The sequence below is a fragment of the Dreissena polymorpha genome, chromosome 1, assembly GCF_020536995.1.
Source record: "Dreissena polymorpha isolate Duluth1 chromosome 1, UMN_Dpol_1.0, whole genome shotgun sequence".
Lineage (NCBI taxonomy): Eukaryota > Metazoa > Mollusca > Bivalvia > Myida > Dreissenidae > Dreissena > Dreissena polymorpha.
The window spans coordinates 105,929,198-105,946,603 of record NC_068355.1 but is presented as its reverse complement, the minus strand read 5'-3'; the positions used below and the strand labels follow the sequence as shown (position 1 = coordinate 105,946,603).

At 37.3% G+C, this 17,406-nt stretch overlaps 1 protein-coding gene across 24 annotated transcripts in view; it reads right to left on the bottom strand.

Moving 5' to 3' along the window:
* The window catches only part of LOC127865166 (myb-binding protein 1A-like), a 277,075-nt gene that overhangs the window by 83,340 nt on the left and 176,329 nt on the right, over window positions 1–17,406 (bottom strand). For 14 of the 24 annotated variants that reach the window (XM_052405109.1, XM_052405110.1, XM_052405107.1 and 11 more), the window contains 5 exons: window positions 16,775–16,869; window positions 16,546–16,638; window positions 11,300–11,443; window positions 6,274–6,344; window positions 754–925 (listed from right to left, as the gene is read on the bottom strand). In XM_052405109.1, the coding sequence (XP_052261069.1) occupies window positions 754–925; window positions 6,274–6,344; window positions 11,300–11,443; window positions 16,546–16,638; window positions 16,775–16,869 (575 nt within the window). The remainder of the gene's footprint in view (window positions 1–753; window positions 926–6,273; window positions 6,345–11,299; window positions 11,444–16,545; window positions 16,639–16,774; window positions 16,870–17,406) is intronic. The other 10 variants (XM_052405106.1, XM_052405105.1, XM_052405115.1 and 7 more) reach the window with 2 other exon arrangements.

Here is a 17,406-nt window from a genome sequence, read left to right as displayed (position 1 = left end):
TGATTTTATAATCTCACAATGAATCACAAAGTAATGGCCCAGACAAGCTCATTTATGGCCATTTTTGACCTTCAAACTCAAATTGTGACCTTGACCTTGGAGATATTGACGTGATTCTTTGGTGCGACACACCGTCTAATGATGGTGAACAAATGTGCCAAATGATTTTAAAATCTCACAATGAATCACAAAGTAATGGCCCAGACAAGCTCATTTATGGCCATTTTTGACCTTCAAACTCAAATTGTGACCTTGACCTTGGAGATATTGACGTGATTCTTTGGTGCGACACACCGTCTAATGATGGTGAACAAATGTGCCAAATGATTTTAAAATCTCACAATGAATCACAAAGTAATGGCCCAGACAAGCTCATTTATGGCCATTTTTGACCTTCAAACTCAAATTGTGACCTTGACCTTGGAGATATCAACGTAATTCTTTGGCGCGACACACCGTCTAATGATGGTGAACAAATGTGCCAAATGAATTTAAAATCTGACAATGAACAACAAAGTTATGGCCCGGACAAGCTTGTTCCGCCAGCCAGCCCACCAGCCCGCCTGCCAGCCCGCCCGCCGACATCGCCAATCTAATTACCAGTTTTGTTCCTTCGGAAAACCTGGTTAAAAAACCAACATGACAAGACATAAGTGTGTTAATTTTATGACTTAGTGTTAAAATGAAATTGAAGTTAGTTTAATAAACATAAGTGTATTTTATTATTGCTCAATGGACAAAGGCTATACTTACAAATGGAATGCTCTTGTTTGGGATTGTGACTGTGAAGAAACTGCGCAGATAGAGCAGTTGAAGACAGGCTAGCATGTCTGCATGATCAATGTTGGGGTTGATGACCAACGTAGCCATCTCCCTGGCGCACCACTGAAGACACTCCCCCAGTCTGCGGCCCTCACTGGCCACACTGCAAGACAAAATGGGTAACTATTTTTGAAGAGATAAGCGATATACTGCTGCCAACATATCTACCAATCAAACGTCTACAATTACACATACATGCCATAGGTCACAAGTTCGGTAGAATCATGGGGGTTTATGGCTTGCTGTTTGTCTCAACACCCCAACTTGAGACGATATATTGTAACAAGAGGGCCATGGGCCATTAAGATCTCAACAGAGACCCAAAGGAACAATAGACCCTTTTCACAATAGGCCAAAATTGATAAGAGCGCAAAGTCACGTGACTCGCAGAACTCCAGATCGAGGCTGAACGTGTATAAATTTCCAATAGTCCCGCTCAACACCGCATCTGATTTTAACCTTTCACTCTTTTGAACTTTCGGCGATGTAATGACTTAAAAAACACAATATGACATTGTCAGAATAAGTTATAAATATGTACTCGACATTATAAGTGTCAATACATTAAATAAATTGTCTTAATAAAAGTACTTGTTTTCTTCATTTTTTTCACACATTTGACATGCTTTGTTAGAGCTTTTATATTGCGCTGTTTGAATAAAGATCTATCTTGTTTATTAATACATCTGTGGTTTAATAACCCCTGTGTTCCGGATAAATCCATTATCTCGTTATGATCAGATACTGTGCCGACAAATACTAAATAACAGCATGGTGTCATACACCACCCGTGGTAGATGCCTGGTCATTGAACACCATGTATGGTACTGGAATGTCTGTCAGGGTAGAAGTATTGCGTAGTCATTTCTAAGACTAAGGTAACGCCAAATACTAAAACTAAATTTTGTATAGATATTTGCCAGTGTAATCATAATAATGCGGAGAATGCTGGACATTCGTCCTAGCCTTTTTTCACACAGGCGGACATTCGTTCCTATGTTTTTGACAACCTGAACATTTGTGCCTTCGTTATTTTTACAATGCGGATAATGGTTCCTACATTATTTTGACAGCCCAGACATTTGTTCCTTCGTTATTTGGAAAGCCCGGAGATTCGTTCCTGAATAATTGATATCCCGGTCATTATTATCACATTTTAACAAAATAATATGACACTCTGGGCATTTTATCAGGTATTTTAATATGTTATTAAAAATGTTAAAAAAATAATTTTCTCATATTTTCCGTCATACTTTATATTGTTGTAAGATTTTTTCGTGATCATGAGGATGAAAACGTTAAAAAAATATTCGAATATATCGACTTACACTGAGATCTCTAATTTGCCAAACCTTGCAGAAATCTGGGCGTTAAAACCATTTAGGAGTTTATATAATATATCCGGTCTGTCAAAATAATGTTGGAACGGTTGTTCGGGATGTCTAAATAGCGTGTGAATTAATTTCCGGGTAGTTTAAACAACGTATGAACGAATGTCCGCCATGTCAAAATTAGGATTTTCCTTGTGTAAGAATTTTCGGATACATAATTAAGTGCTTAATACTTATTAATACATTTGACATATTTATTAACTTTTATGCTAAACACGAAACCTATTTAGCGGGTACCGCTAAAATAAAACTCCGTCATTAAATAGTCTTATAAAGAGTGTTCGTTGGTGTATGGAAGAACACAATTAAAACAAGCATTTTCATTGACTGGATATAAAGAATTTTTCCGAAAAATAAAGACACACACTCACACAAGAGATATTTATGACATGAAGTGACATATATTTATCACTCATAATCACGTTAAAATAGAAATTAAGGTGCATGCATAGACAGTTCAGTTTGCTCCACGTTCATTTTTTCACCTGTATAAAAGAATTCTTCAATACTGTCTTTCACTTTAAAAGAACATTAATTAAAATTAAACAAAAAATGACATAACATTTAAAAAGTTCATGTGCTTTGTATTTTCTATTGCTTTTTCTTATGATTGAGTCAACACACATTTTACACGTTTGATTGTTCAAAAAGATTACAGACCAAGAAACAGAGACTTTAAGTTATATAATAACGTTTTGTATGAAACAACCTTTGTATATCTTTGTTTTGTGCACTGTTTATCAACGTTTATTCTTCGGATCGCATTTGTTCTGATGACAATAGGTATCTTGAATTTAAATGAAATGTATATACACGTATACACTAGTGGTACTATATACTCAGGCTTTCAAATATAACTTAGGTGTGAGAATGTTTATTTTATAACCCCTCATCAATTTATTAACTTAACAACACATCCATGTATGCACGTGTTAGCCGTAATTGTAACCAGTGTCAGTGCTTATGAAAATCCCGAATGTAATTAAAAAAAATCAACTGGTTTATAATCATCGATATGCTCCGCCAAAGATCTATACACGTTCAGCCTCGTTCTGAAATTTGATGCGTCACGTGATATCTAAAAATAGCAACAGCGGTAGTATTGTCAAACTGGTCTATTCTATGGTGGATTAGAAAAGCATAAAAGCACTATATGTAACGTAAATTTTTATATGTTTGCAAGTTTTCACTATAGCCATTTTCAGAACAGTATCGTTGAAAACTATGGATGCTACCCTTGTATGACCTTAAGAAAATCTATTATAAGCCTCAGTGACCTTGACCCCAGTGACCGCAAACCTCATCAAAAGGTAAAGGTCCAAGCAAGGTACCTACATGCCACATATGCAAGAGATTGGTAAAATATTGAAGGCGCTATGAGAAACTGTAACAAAAGTGTGACTGATAATCTATTATTAGCCTCTGTGACCTTGACCCCAGTGACCTCAAACCTCATCAAAAGGTAGAGGTCCAAGCAAGGTACCTACATGCCACATATGCAAGAGATCCGTAAAATATTGAAGACGCTATGAGAAACTGTAACAAAAGTGTGACGGAAGTAAGGAAGGAAGTAAGGACAAACTGGCAACTATATGCTCCCCGAAAATATTTTCAGGGAGTTTAAAAACAGCCCAACAACAGCCATATTTGTCCATGGACCTGAACTTTTACAAGAGGGCCTGAAAGGCCCAAAGTCGCTCACCTGAGATAACAAGATATTATTGGGACAAATCTTCTGACCAAGTTTCACGAAGATCGGAAAATAAATGTGGCCTCTAGAGTGTAAACAAGGTTTTACTAGAGCCATATAAGGAAAAATGCCCCGCCCCCTGGCAGCCATGTTTTTCAACCAACCGGCTTCATTTTTGAACTCTTCCAAGATATTATCGGGATGAATCTTCTGATCAAGTTTCATGAAGATTGGACAGAAAATGTGGCCTCTAAGTGTTAACAAGATTTTACTATAGCCATATAAGGAAAAATGCCCCTTGGAAGCCATTTTTTTCAAGCAACATAATTATTTTCGAACTCATCCAAAATATCATTGAGACCAATCTTCTGATCAAATGTCATGAAGATTGGACGATAAATGTGGCCTCTAGAGTGTTTACAAGGTTTTACTATAGCCATATAAGGAAAAATGCCCCGCCCCTGGTGGCCATGTTTTTAAAGCAACCAAAACCATTTTCGAACTCCTCCAAGATATCATTGTGACAAAACCAAGTTTCATGATGATCGGAAAATAAATGTGACCTCTAGAGTGTTAACAAGGTTTTACTATAGCCATATTAGGAAAATAGCCCCGCCCCCGTGGTGGCCATGTTTTTCAACCAACCGGCATCATTTTTGAACTCCTCCAAGATATTACTGGGATAAATCTTCTGACCGAGTTTCATGAAGATCGGACTATAAATGTGGCCTCTAGAGTGTAAACAAGATTTTACTATAGCCTTATATGGCCATAAAAGGAAAAATGCCCCGCCCCTTGGCGGCCATGTTTTTCAAGCAAACGTAACCATTTTCGAACTAATCCAAGATATCATAAAGACAAATCTTCTGACCATATTTCATCAAGATTGGTCAATAAATGTGGCCTTTAGAGTGTTAACAAGGTTTTACTATAGCCATATAAGGAACAAGAATATTGTCAAGCAATATAAGTCCCCTACCGGCTCCACCATTGTCAGAAATTCCAGATTTTATATATATATATATATATATGTTGCCATAGCAACCAAATTTTTTTATTTAGGAACAAAATGAAATGACGTGCATAATGTCCATATTGCCATCTATCCATGGTTCAAGTTTTATGAAAAAATATTAAGAACTTTAAAAGTTATTGCAGGATCCAGAAAACCACCATTTTCAGCAGTATTTCTAGTCTATTTGTTGCCATAACAACCAGAATGTTTCACGTCGGAACGAAATGAAATGAAATGCATAATGTCCATTTGGCCATCTATCCATGTTTCAAGTTACATGTAAAACTATTAAGAACTTTAAGTTATCGCAGGATCCACAAAACCACCATTTTCAGCAGTATGTCTAGTCTATTTGTTGCCATAGCAACCAGAATTTTTTACGTCGGAACGAAATGAAATGACGTTCATAATGTCCATATTGCCATCTATCCATGTTTGAAGTTTCATGAAAAAATAATAAGAACTTTAAAAGTAATCGCAGGATCCAGAAAAACCACCATTTTCAGTGGTATTTCTAGTCTATTTGTTGCCATAGCAACCATAATTTTTGACATAGGAAAGAAATGATATCAGTGGGACAAATCTTCTGACCAAGTTTCATTAAGATCGGAAAATAAATGTGGCCTCAAGATTGTTAACAAGGTTTTACTAGAGCCATATAAGGAAAAATGCCCCACCCCCTGGCGGCCATGTTTTTCAACCAACCGGCATCATTTTCGAACTCGTCCAAGATATTATTGGGATGAATCTTCTGACCAAGTTTTATGAGGATCAAACAATAACTGTGGCCTCTAGAGTGTTAACAAGATTTTACTTTAGCCATATATAGCCATATAAAGAAAAATGCCCCGCCCCTTGGCAGCCATGTTTTTTAAGCAAACATAACCATTTTCGAACTCATTCAAGATATCATTGAAACCAATCTTCTGACCAAATTTCATGAAAATTGAACAATAAATGTGGACTCTAAAGAGTTAACAAGGCAAATGTTGACGCCATACAACAGACAAAGGACGACGGCCAAAAAGCGATCACAAAAGCTCACCATGAGCACGTTGTGCTCAGGTGAGCTAAAAAAATGCTGATTTATCATTAGAAAAAGTGTTCTGACCAAAATTCTTTAAGATTGGACAATACACATGGGGAATAAACTGTTCTGAAAGTTTCAATATCGTCTTATACTAAAACTACCCCACGCCCTGGTGGCCATGTCTTACAATGGACCGAGACCACTATGGTAGTTTCTAGAGTTGAGAATTATAAAACCTTGACATCAATATTCTTTTTGCATGCATGCATGTAAATTGTAAAAGAGGAGCATGTGTCCAATATGATATGTGCATTTTGTTACATACATCCACGACTGCTTTATTTGGGATGCCTTCATCAACTCTGCCAACACCTTCTTCTGAGCCTCTGGTAGGAGCTAGTGGTACAGAACAAGAAGTTAATGAATACTTTGACAAAACATGTCCAGTGTGTTTTCTGTTCATAATTGGGGCCTGTAAGGGGTCACAATCCCAATGCAAAAGAAAATATTTTCCCCAAATACAGGCTTCCTGAAAAGTCCCAAAAAGTGCCTGTCAACCGGACAGGCTGATGGAAAAGTTAGCCTGTCTTGACAGAAATTTACCTGACCGAACTGCGTAAGTTTATAACTGAAGAATTAAGTAAAGTTTAACTCATATTTATTGCAATGTGCAGCCTGTGTATAAGTACACTTGATAAAGTAAAACAAAACACTTGCGTGTTCTAGCGCCGGCTTGAAGTCACCCCAGGGTTACATGATTTGGCTTCTAGTCACCCCCAGGTGACTTGTGGGCCATTTCAGGTTGACAATGACCCAATATTATCATAGTATCGAACCTCCTCATAGTATCGTGACTTTAACTAACAAGAAACCGTCAGAGATGGGTAATGCTCCCCAAAGGTTTTTTTGTCACAATATGGCACTATATATTCAGATAAAAGGAAACGTCTTGAGGGGCATAACTTTGGAAAAAATAATACCATGGATGGTTTAGCAACTTAAAAATTTCAAAGGGCCATAACTCTCTAAATAAATCATCTAACCAGAACCCACAAATAACATGCCCATCTCCTCAAGCTAGTTAAGCTTCCCATAAAGTTTCATTGAATTCCAGTTAGTAGTTGGGGGAGAAATAGCCTGGACAAGAATTGCACTATATGTAGTTTATAGAAAATTTCAAAGGGCCATAACTCTGTGAAAAAAAATCATCCGGGCATAACCGGCTGATAATATGCACATCTCCTCCTGGTAGTGAAGCTTCCCATAAAGTTTCATTGAATTCCCGTAATAAGTTGCTGTGAAATAGCCCGGCGGTCTGGCCTTTTCAGGAAGCCTGCAAATAGGAACTAAAAATTTCCAATGGAAACCTTTCCCAAAAATTAAATATGTTTTTAACAATATAATTGTCCCAACATTAACAAGAGGGATGGCCCTAGTTCGCTCACCTGAGAGGAGTTGGTTCATTCAATCTTTACCTAATGTCAAACTTGACCTAGATATTGACCAGACAAACATCCTGGTCAAGTTTCATCATTATTGAACCAAAACTCTGGCGTAGGGAATGTTTAAGTTTTTGTAAGATTTAAAATGGTGACCTATATTTTTTGTTGACCCCCCCCCCCCCCCTTACCAAACATCAAACTTTGCTTACAAGGATTTTGTATAATATAATGAAAATTTGGACAATCTAAGGGCAATTATTATGGCATTAATTATGTGATTTTGCTCATCATCAAACTTGACTGAGATCTTTCAGCAACTTTGATAAAGAATGCTTGAGAAATGTGAATGCTAGAGTGTTTACAAACCAAATGTGGATGGACGGGCGGCGGACAAAGACCAATCCTAAAACCTCAAGCTAAAAAGTGTGTTTCACCGATCTGAGCCATTTTCCAACTTGTCCAAGAAATCAATAAAACCAATGTATTGACTAAGTTTCATGATGATTAGGCAAAAAATGTGACTTCTATAGTGTTCAATCACAAGGTTTCTCTCTATACAGTCACATAAGGAAAACTGCCCCACCCCCCTGGCAGCCATTTTTATTGACCCATCGGGACCATTTGCAAACTCATCTGAGATATATATAAAACAAATCTATTCCCCAAGTTTCATGATGATTGGGCAAAAAATGTGACTTCAAGAGTGTTCACAAGCTTTTTTTTAATAAATAAATATAAGAAAACTGCCCTCCCCCCGGCAACCATGTTATTAAACTGACCAGAACCATTTTCCAACTCAACTCTTGTATCAAGAAACAAATGTTCTGACAAAATTTCATGAAAATTGGGCAAAAAATGTGACTTCTAGAGTGTTCACATGTTTTCACTATATACATATAGAGAAATATGCCCCGCCCACTGCACTGGCGGCCATGTTTTTTCACCGATCCCGACCATTTTCAAACTCGTCCGATATATATAAATAAAACCAATGTTTTGACCAACTTTTGTGATGATTGGGCAAAAATTTTGACTTCTAGAGTGTTTACAAGGTTTCTCTATAGCCAAATAGGGAAAACTGCCACTATATACATATAGAGAAAAATGCCCCGCCCACTGGTAGCCATGTTTTTTCACCGATCTCGACCATTTTGGAACTCATCCGAGACATCAATTGAACCAATGTTTTGACCCACTTTCATGATGATTGGGCAAAAATTGTGACTTCTAGAGTGTTTACAAGGTTTCTCTATAGCCAAATAAGGAAAATTGCCCCGCCATGTTTTTCAACGGATCGGAACCACTTTTGAACTCAACCAAGATATCATTAAGACAAACATTTTGACAAAGTTACATGAAGATTGGGCATGAAATGTGACTTCTACAGTGTTTACAAGGTTTTTCTTTTTTTTGACCTAGTGACCTAGTTTTTGACCAGGGACAACCCAGTTTTGAACTCGGCTGAGATTTCATTGGGACAAAACTTCTGACCAAGTTTCATGAAGATGGGACAAGAAATGTGGCCTCTAGAGTGTTTACGAGCAAATGTTAACGGACGGACGGACATATGACGGACAAAGACCGGTCACAAAAGCTCACCTGAGCAATCAGGTGAGCTAATAAAATAATAAAATTAAATATTTCAGACATGGTGAAAGCCCGTTGGCCATTCCCGACGATCATTCAAAAAAGGCCGACGGTGAAATGCAAAATCGTCGGCCTTGATATTTTATGAGAAAAGTGGACATAAACGCAAAACTTAAACGGACGCCGACGCCAAGGTGATGACAATAGCTCTTTTTTTTTTTTAAATAGATGAGCTAATAATGCAAAAAAAAATTGTGTTTTTTAACCATGTTTAAAAAAATTAATTTTTTTTGGGGGGGGGATGGGTTGGGGGGGGGGGGGTATAGTGTTAGGGTGTGGTGGTCACTTATAACGTGATCTTTAAGAAAGAAAAAAAAACTTTTTTGGGGGGGGGATTCGGGGGGGGGGGGGCTTGGGGGATGGTTTGGGTGGAGTCTATTGTGGTATGTCAGGTAAGAGTTGTTTTGTCAAAGTATCAATCAAATCTAATCATAAATAAAGAAGTTATGGCAATTTAAACTAAATTTAATAATTTGAACTTGAGAGTCAAGGTCATTCAAAGGTCAAGGTAAAATTCAACTTGCCAGGTACAGTACCCTCATGATAGCATGAAAGTATTTGAAGTTTGAAAGCAATAGCCTTGATACTTTAGAAGTAAAGTGGATCTAAACACAAAAATTAACCATATATTCAAAGTTACTAAGTCAAAAGGGCCATAATTCCGTAAAAATGACAACCAGTGTTACACAACTTGTCCTTTACTGTCCCCTTATGATAGTTTGCGAGTGTTCCAAGTATGAAAGCAATATCTACGATACTTAGGGGTTAAGTGGATCAAACAAATAACTTAACCAAATTTTCAATTTTCAAAGTATAAAGGGCCCATAATTCCGTCAAAATGCCAGTCAGAGTTACATAACTTTGCCTGCACAGTCCCCTTATGATAGTTAGTAAGTGTTGCAAGTATGAAAGCAATAGCTTTGATACTTTAGGAATAAAATGGACCTAAACACAAAACTTAACCAACATTTTCAATTTTCTAAGTATAAAAAGGGCACATAATTCTGTCAAAATGCCAGTCAGAGTTACATAACTTTGCCTGCACAGTCCCCTTATGATAGTTAGTAAGTGTTGAAAGTATGAAAGCAATAGCTTTGATACTTAAGGAATAAAATGGACCTAAACACAAAACTTAACCAAAATTTTCAATTTTCTAAGGATAAAATGGGCACATTATTATGTCAAAATGCACGCCAGAGTTATCTAACTTTGCCTGCCCAGTCCCCTCATGATAGTAAGTAAGTGTACCAAGTTTGAATGCAATAGCATTGATTTTTTATGAGAAAAGTGGACCTAAAAGCAAAACTTAACCGGTCACCGACGCCGACGCCAAGGTGATGACAATAGCTCATAATTTTTTTTCAAAAAATAGATGAGCTAAAAATCATTCTCCATCAGAAACAAGGGCTGTTTGTAAAACATGCATGCCCCCTATATGGGCTGTCAGTTTTAGTGGCAGCCATTGTGTGAATTCGTTTTTTGTCACTGTGACCTTGACCTTTGACATAGTGACCTGAAAATCAATAGGGGCCATCTGCCAGTCATGATCAATGAGCCTATGAAGTTTCATGAACCTAGGCGTAAGCATTCTTGAGTTATCATCGGGAAACCATTTTAGATATTGCAAAACTTTAACCAAGATTACAGTTTTGGACAAACACAATTAATGAATCACTGTGACCTTGACCTTTGACATAGTGACCTGAAAATCAATAGGGGTCATCTGCCAGTCGTGATTAATGTACCTATGAAATTTCATGATCCTAGGCCTAAGCATTCTTGAGTTATTATCCGGAAACAGTTTTACTATTTTGAGTCACTGTGACCTTGACCTAGTGACCTGAAAATAAATAGGGGTCATCTGCCAGTCGTGATTAATGTACCTATGAAATTTCATGATCCTAGGCCTAAGCGTTCTTGAGTTATCATCCGGAAACCATCTGGTGGACGGACCGACGGACGGACCGACATGAGCAAAACAATATACCCCCTCTTCTTCGAAGGGGGCATAAAAAAAACCATCTGTTGGAAAGCCCAATATAATCCTAAACTGTTAAAAAAAATCTGTTGGGAAGCCCAATATAATCCTAATCTGTTCATAAAAAGTTAAAACAGTTAAAGGAACATCATTGAAGTTCCATGTCTGCAAAGTCTTGCGAAGAACATTAACTATTTACAAGTCAGAATAGTCACGTTCATAGGTCAGATTTACAGTCAAGCACGTCTCGGCAGTTATGTGAGATCATGTAAGCTTTAAAATACCTTTGCAATGATGTCTGCCAGAAGGCTGGTTCCTGTGTGACTGTCTAGCATACAGGAGCCGGGGGTGGTCATCAGGCTGCGCAGGCTGGCCAGTTGTAAATCAGCACTGCCACTCTCACCCACATACCTCCCTAGCAAGGCCATCTGACACAGTAAAAACACGGTTGTTTCCTTCAAATAGCAATTATAGGGGCAAATGAAAGCACATTTCCAGAGCTTTTCAAAAGTTCTTACCTAATTTTATTCCCCTATATATAAGACATCATATACGATTTTGTTGTTTAACCTTTAGAATTATCAAGTAGGACTTATGTGTTAATTTACAAGAATTGCGACACCTTAAGGGTTTCGCTGGATGGAATCAGTGGGGAGACCAAATCAAATTGAAAACCAATTATTTCTGAGCATTTGATGATGTTTACCATGGCCCCTGATTAGATACCTTAACAAGAGGGCCAAGATGGCCCTAGTTCGCTCACCTGAGAGGAGTCGGTTCATTCAATCTTTACCAAATGTCAAACTTGACCTAGATATTGTCCAGACAAACATCCTGGTCAATTTTCATCATTATTTCATCTGCAAATCATGATCAATATACCTATGAAGTTTCATGATCCTAGGCGTAAGCATTCTTGAGTTATCATCCAGAAACCATTTTTCTAAGTTGAGTCACCGTGACCTTGACAGCCATTGTGTGAATAAGTTATTAGGCACTGTGACCTTGACCTTTGACCTAGTGACCTGAAAATCAATAGGGGTCATCTGTGAGTCAATATACCTATGAAGTTTCATGAACCTAGGCATAAGCGTTCTTGAGTTATCATCCAGAAACCATTTTACTATTTCAGGTCACTGTGACCTTGACCGTTGACCTGGTGACCTGAAAATCTATAGGGGTCATCTGCAAGTCATGATCATTGTACCTATGAAATTTCATGATCCTAGGCATAAGCGTTCTTGAGTTATCATCCGGAAACCATTTAACTATTTCAGGTCACCCTGACCTTGACCTTTGAAATAGTAACCTAAACATTATTAGGGGTCATCTTCGAGTCATGATCAATGTACCTATGAAGTTTCATGATCCTAGGCATAAGCGCTCTTGAGTTATTATCTGGAAACCATTTTTCTATTTCGGATCACCATGACCTTGACCTTTGACCCTGTGACCTGAAAATCAATAGGGGTCATCTACGAGTCATGATCAATGTACCTATGAAGTTTCATGATCCTGGGCCTAAGCGTTCTTGAGTTATCATCCGTAAACCATTTTACTATTTTGGGTCATCGTGACCTTGACCTTTGACCTAGTGACCTGAAAATCAATAGGGGTCATCTACGAGTTATGATCAATGTACCTATGAAGTTTCATGATCCTAGGCCTAAGCGTTCTTGAGTTATCATCTGGAAACCATTTTACTATTTCGGGTCATCGTGACCTTGACCTTTGACCTAGTGACCTCAAAATCAATAGGGGTTATCTGCGAGTCATGATCAATGTAGCTATGAAGTGTCATGATCCTAGGCATAAGTGTTCTTGAGTAATCATCCGGAAACCATTTTATTGCTTTGGGTCACTGTGACCTTGACCTTTGACCAAGTGACATGAAAATCAATAGGGGTCATCTGCGAGTCATGATCAATGTACCTATGAAGTTTTATGATCCTTGGCATAAGCGCTCTTGAGTTATCATCCGGAAACCATCTGGTGGACAGACGGACCGACATGAGCAAAACAATATACCCCCTCTTCTTCGAAAGGGGGGGGGGGGCATAATGAGAAAACTGCCCCCCTCCCAGCAGCCATGTTATTCAACTGACCGGAACCATTTTTGAACTCAACTCTCATATCAAGGAAACAAATGTTCTGAGCAAATTTCATGAAAATTGGGCCAAAAATGTGACTTCTACTGTGTTCACATGTTTTCACTATATACAAATAAAGAAAAATGCCCCGCCCACTGGCAGCCATGTTTCTTCACCAATCCCGACCATTTTCAAACTCGTCCGAGATATCAATAAAACCAATGTTTTGACCAACTTTCATGATGATTGGGCAAAAATTGTGACTTCTAGAGTGTTTACAAGGTTTCTCTATAGCCAAATAGGGAAAACTGCCACTATATACATATAGAGAAAAATGTGTCGCCCACTGGCGGCAATGTTTTTTCACCGATCTCAACCATTTTCGAACTCGTCCGAGACATCAATTGAACCAATGTTTCGACCAACTTTCATGATGATTGGGCTAAAATTGTGACTTCTAGAGTGTTTACAAGGTTTCTCTATAGCCAAATAAGGAAAACTGCTCCGCCCACTGGTGGCCATGTTTTTCAACGGATAGGAACCACTTTTGAACTCAACCAAGATATCATTAAGACAAACATTTTGACAAAGTTACATGAAGATTGGGCATGAAATGTGACTTCTACAGTGTTTACAAGGTTTTTCTTTTTTTTGACCTAGTTTTTGACCCGGCACAACCCAGTTTCGAACTCGGCTGAGATTTCATTGGGACAAAGCTTCTGACCAAGTTTCATGAAGATGGGACAAGTAATGTGGCCTCTAGAGTGTTTACTAGCTAATGTCAACGGACGAACGGACATACAACGGACAAAGACCGGTCACAAAAGCTCACCTGAGCAATCAGGTGAGCTAAAAATATATCAAACAGTTCAACCAGCTTTTATTACTGACCACTGATATAAACATCTGGCATACAGCAAAGTGAGAGGGTCAGTAAGCTGAGTGGCAAATATTTACACACTGCAATGATTAATATCTGGGGTCTAACAAATTCTAGAGCAGAACTAAAAATAGATTGGGAAATATGACTTAGCAGGTTAAACAATGGAGATAGATACTGCAAAATTGTGTACATGTTGTCTTCATTTCAGCTTTCTCTTAGTTGATAGGCTTACCATAAGTAATAATGACTAAAACAGTTGTTAATTATGAAAATTCTGTGTTATGGAAAATTAAATAAAACAGTTAATGGTACATAATACTGACATAATAAAACCAAACTTTACTACACATGACACAAATGTTCTGACCAAATTTCATGAAGATTGGGCAACTGAATTAAATAAAACTAGAGTGTTAACAAGATTTTACTATAGCTGTATAAGGAAAAATGCCCCGCCCCATTGGAAGCCGTGTTTTTCAAGCAAACATAATAATTTTCGAACTCATTTAAGATATCATTGAGACCAATCTTCTGACCAAATTTCATGAAGATTGGACAATAAATGTGGCCTCTAGTGTTAACAAGGTTTTACTAAAGCCATATATAGCATTATAAGGAAAAATTCCCCACCCCTGGTGGCCATGTTTTTAAAGCAACAAAAACCATTTTCGAACTCATCCAAGATATCATTGGGACAAATCTTCAGACCAAGTTTCATGATGATCGGAAAATAAATGTGACCTCTAGAGTGTTAACAAGGTCATACATTTCAATATAATTTAAAATATAACTTGAGAAGAACATGTGTCGAAAAATGCGAAATAAGCGAGATATTTAATTCTGAAATCGAAAATGTCTGTGCAGTAGAATTCGCCAGAATGTATATCATGCATGTACGATGTGAATCTTAATTAAGTTTAATGGTTGTTTTTAAATTCCTGCAGCGATGTCTATTCATTTTACACACGAACACTAACTCCGATCCTAATAAAAAGACGAATTCTTCGGTTATTGTAGGAAAATATGTACGAAATATCTTCGTCACCATCAGCTCGGGGCGCTAATTTGTCTTTGCTGCATTTTATGAAATTTGTCTTCAATATCTTGCCTATTTTGTGTTATTGTAACATGTATTTATCAATATATTACAATTTAACACATATAAAAATCGTAAAGTCTCGCTTTAATTGTTTGACAAAAGAATGCCATATTGTACAGAATCATCAAACAATAAAAAACATATTCAAAGGTCTGCTATCTTCCAGAATGTAAAACTATCATTTATAATTAATTCCACTTAATCTTCTTGTGCTTAAAACAAATATTTTAAAAAGGGAGACAACTCTGTCAATTCAACATAATTTTTCATTTGCAGTTACTTCCCTTGACATGAAAAACTATATAGTGTTCAAAAGCTGTTATTACTACATAAATATAAGGAAAATGACCCCCCACTCAGCGGCCATGCTTTTTTACCGATCCGAGCCATTTTCGAACTCAACTGTCATATCCAAAAAACACATGTTCTGACTAAATTTCATGAACGTTGGACCAAAAATGTGACTTCTAGAGTGTTCCCATGTTTTCACTATATACATATAGAGAAAACTGCACCGCCCCTGGCGGCCGTGTTTTTTCACCGATCTGGACCATTTTCAAACTCGTCCAAGAAATCAATAAAACCAATGTTTTGACCAACTTGTGACTTCTAGAGTGTTTACAAGGTTTCTCTATAGCCAAATAAGGAAAACTGCCCCGCCCACTGGCGGCCATGTTTTTCAACACACAGGAACCACTTTTGAACTCAATCAAGATATCATTAAGACAAACATTTTGACAAAGTTACATGAAGATTGAACATAAAATGTGACTTCTACAGTGTTTACAAGGTTTTTCTTATTTTTTACCTAGTGACCTAGTTTTTGACCCGGCACAACCCAGTTTCGAACTCGGCCTAGATTTAATTGGGGCAAAGCTTTTGATACAGTTTCATGAAGATGGGACAAGAAATGTGGCCTCTAGAGTGTTTACGAGCAAATGTTTACGGAAGGATGGACAGACATACGACGGACAAAGACCGGTCAGAAAAGCTCACCTGAGCAATGAGGTGAGCTAAAAAGAAGAAATTCATTTCCCATGACTGTAATATTAAAAACATTCAAAGAGCAGTTTTACGTCCAATAAATCACTCATTCCATATTTCCTCAAAAAGGTGATGAAAGATCTCCATTTGAGTCTGAAACAGCAGCACACTAAACATATATGCACTTTAATTCATCATTACCATTTTTTATCTATACATCCATTTGTATTTCCAAAGCACTTTGAAAACATTATTACACTATAATTAATGGTAATATTTATCTTTGCACCTATGTTCTTTGCATAATATCAAGCATGTTAAACACATTTGCATAACAGTTTAAGAACATAATAATCTTTTAATAAAGTAGCAAGTTAAAGATTTAGTAATACAATTTTGCTTTTAAATACATTCAGTAGGGTTACAATACAATGCTGAAAGATGTTCCACACAACTGAATAATTAGCATGTTACCATGCGTCTGATTCTGACTGATAGTTCATCTGTCCTCTTTGGTCTTAGGGAGGCTACAACCGTGACAATGTCTGGAACCAGGATCTCCTCCATCTGCAATGTGGTACACATGCACTAGATAAGTGTATTCTATGGATAATTGACACAAATTCCTATGAATACAGGTAGTTAAAAATCACAAAATCATAAATATGGTGCTCTCCAATAGTACCGTACTACAGGGACTTACCACAGATGCATCTTTTAAAGATGGAAGAAGGCTTTCAAACATGTGCAGTGCTAATATTTTTTTGGAAACCTTGGTATCTCCTGTCAGAAGTGGCCCTAAAACATGCACAAAAACAAAAACTACTTTTAAAAGTGTTTAAACTCGTGTTGGTTCATGAAATATTGATTAAAACACAGAAGTATGTAGTTGTCTCAATTTGTTTAAAAAAAAGCTTAATTATAATAGCTGTAAGATGTTTGTTTTTTTATTTCTAGAAGGCACATTATTGGTGACTTCAAAACTAAATCAACAGCTCCTACAATCATAAGAAAACAATTACATTTAAATACATCTGTAAATCTAAGTAACTGTTGTTAAAAAACTTGTTTCTGGTCCTGATTTGTTATAGCAACTAAGCTGTATAATCATTTGTGTCGTGTTCTGAGAAAATTTGGCTTAATTCATGTTCGTAAAGTGTCGTCCCAGATTAGCCTGTGCGGTCCCCACAGGCTAATCAGGGACAACACTTTCCGCTTTAATGGTATTTTTTGTTTAAAGGAAGTCCCTTTTTACCGAAAATCTAGTTTAAGCAGAAAGTGGTGTCCCTGATTAGCCTGTGCGTACTGCACAGGCTAATGTGGGACGACACTTTA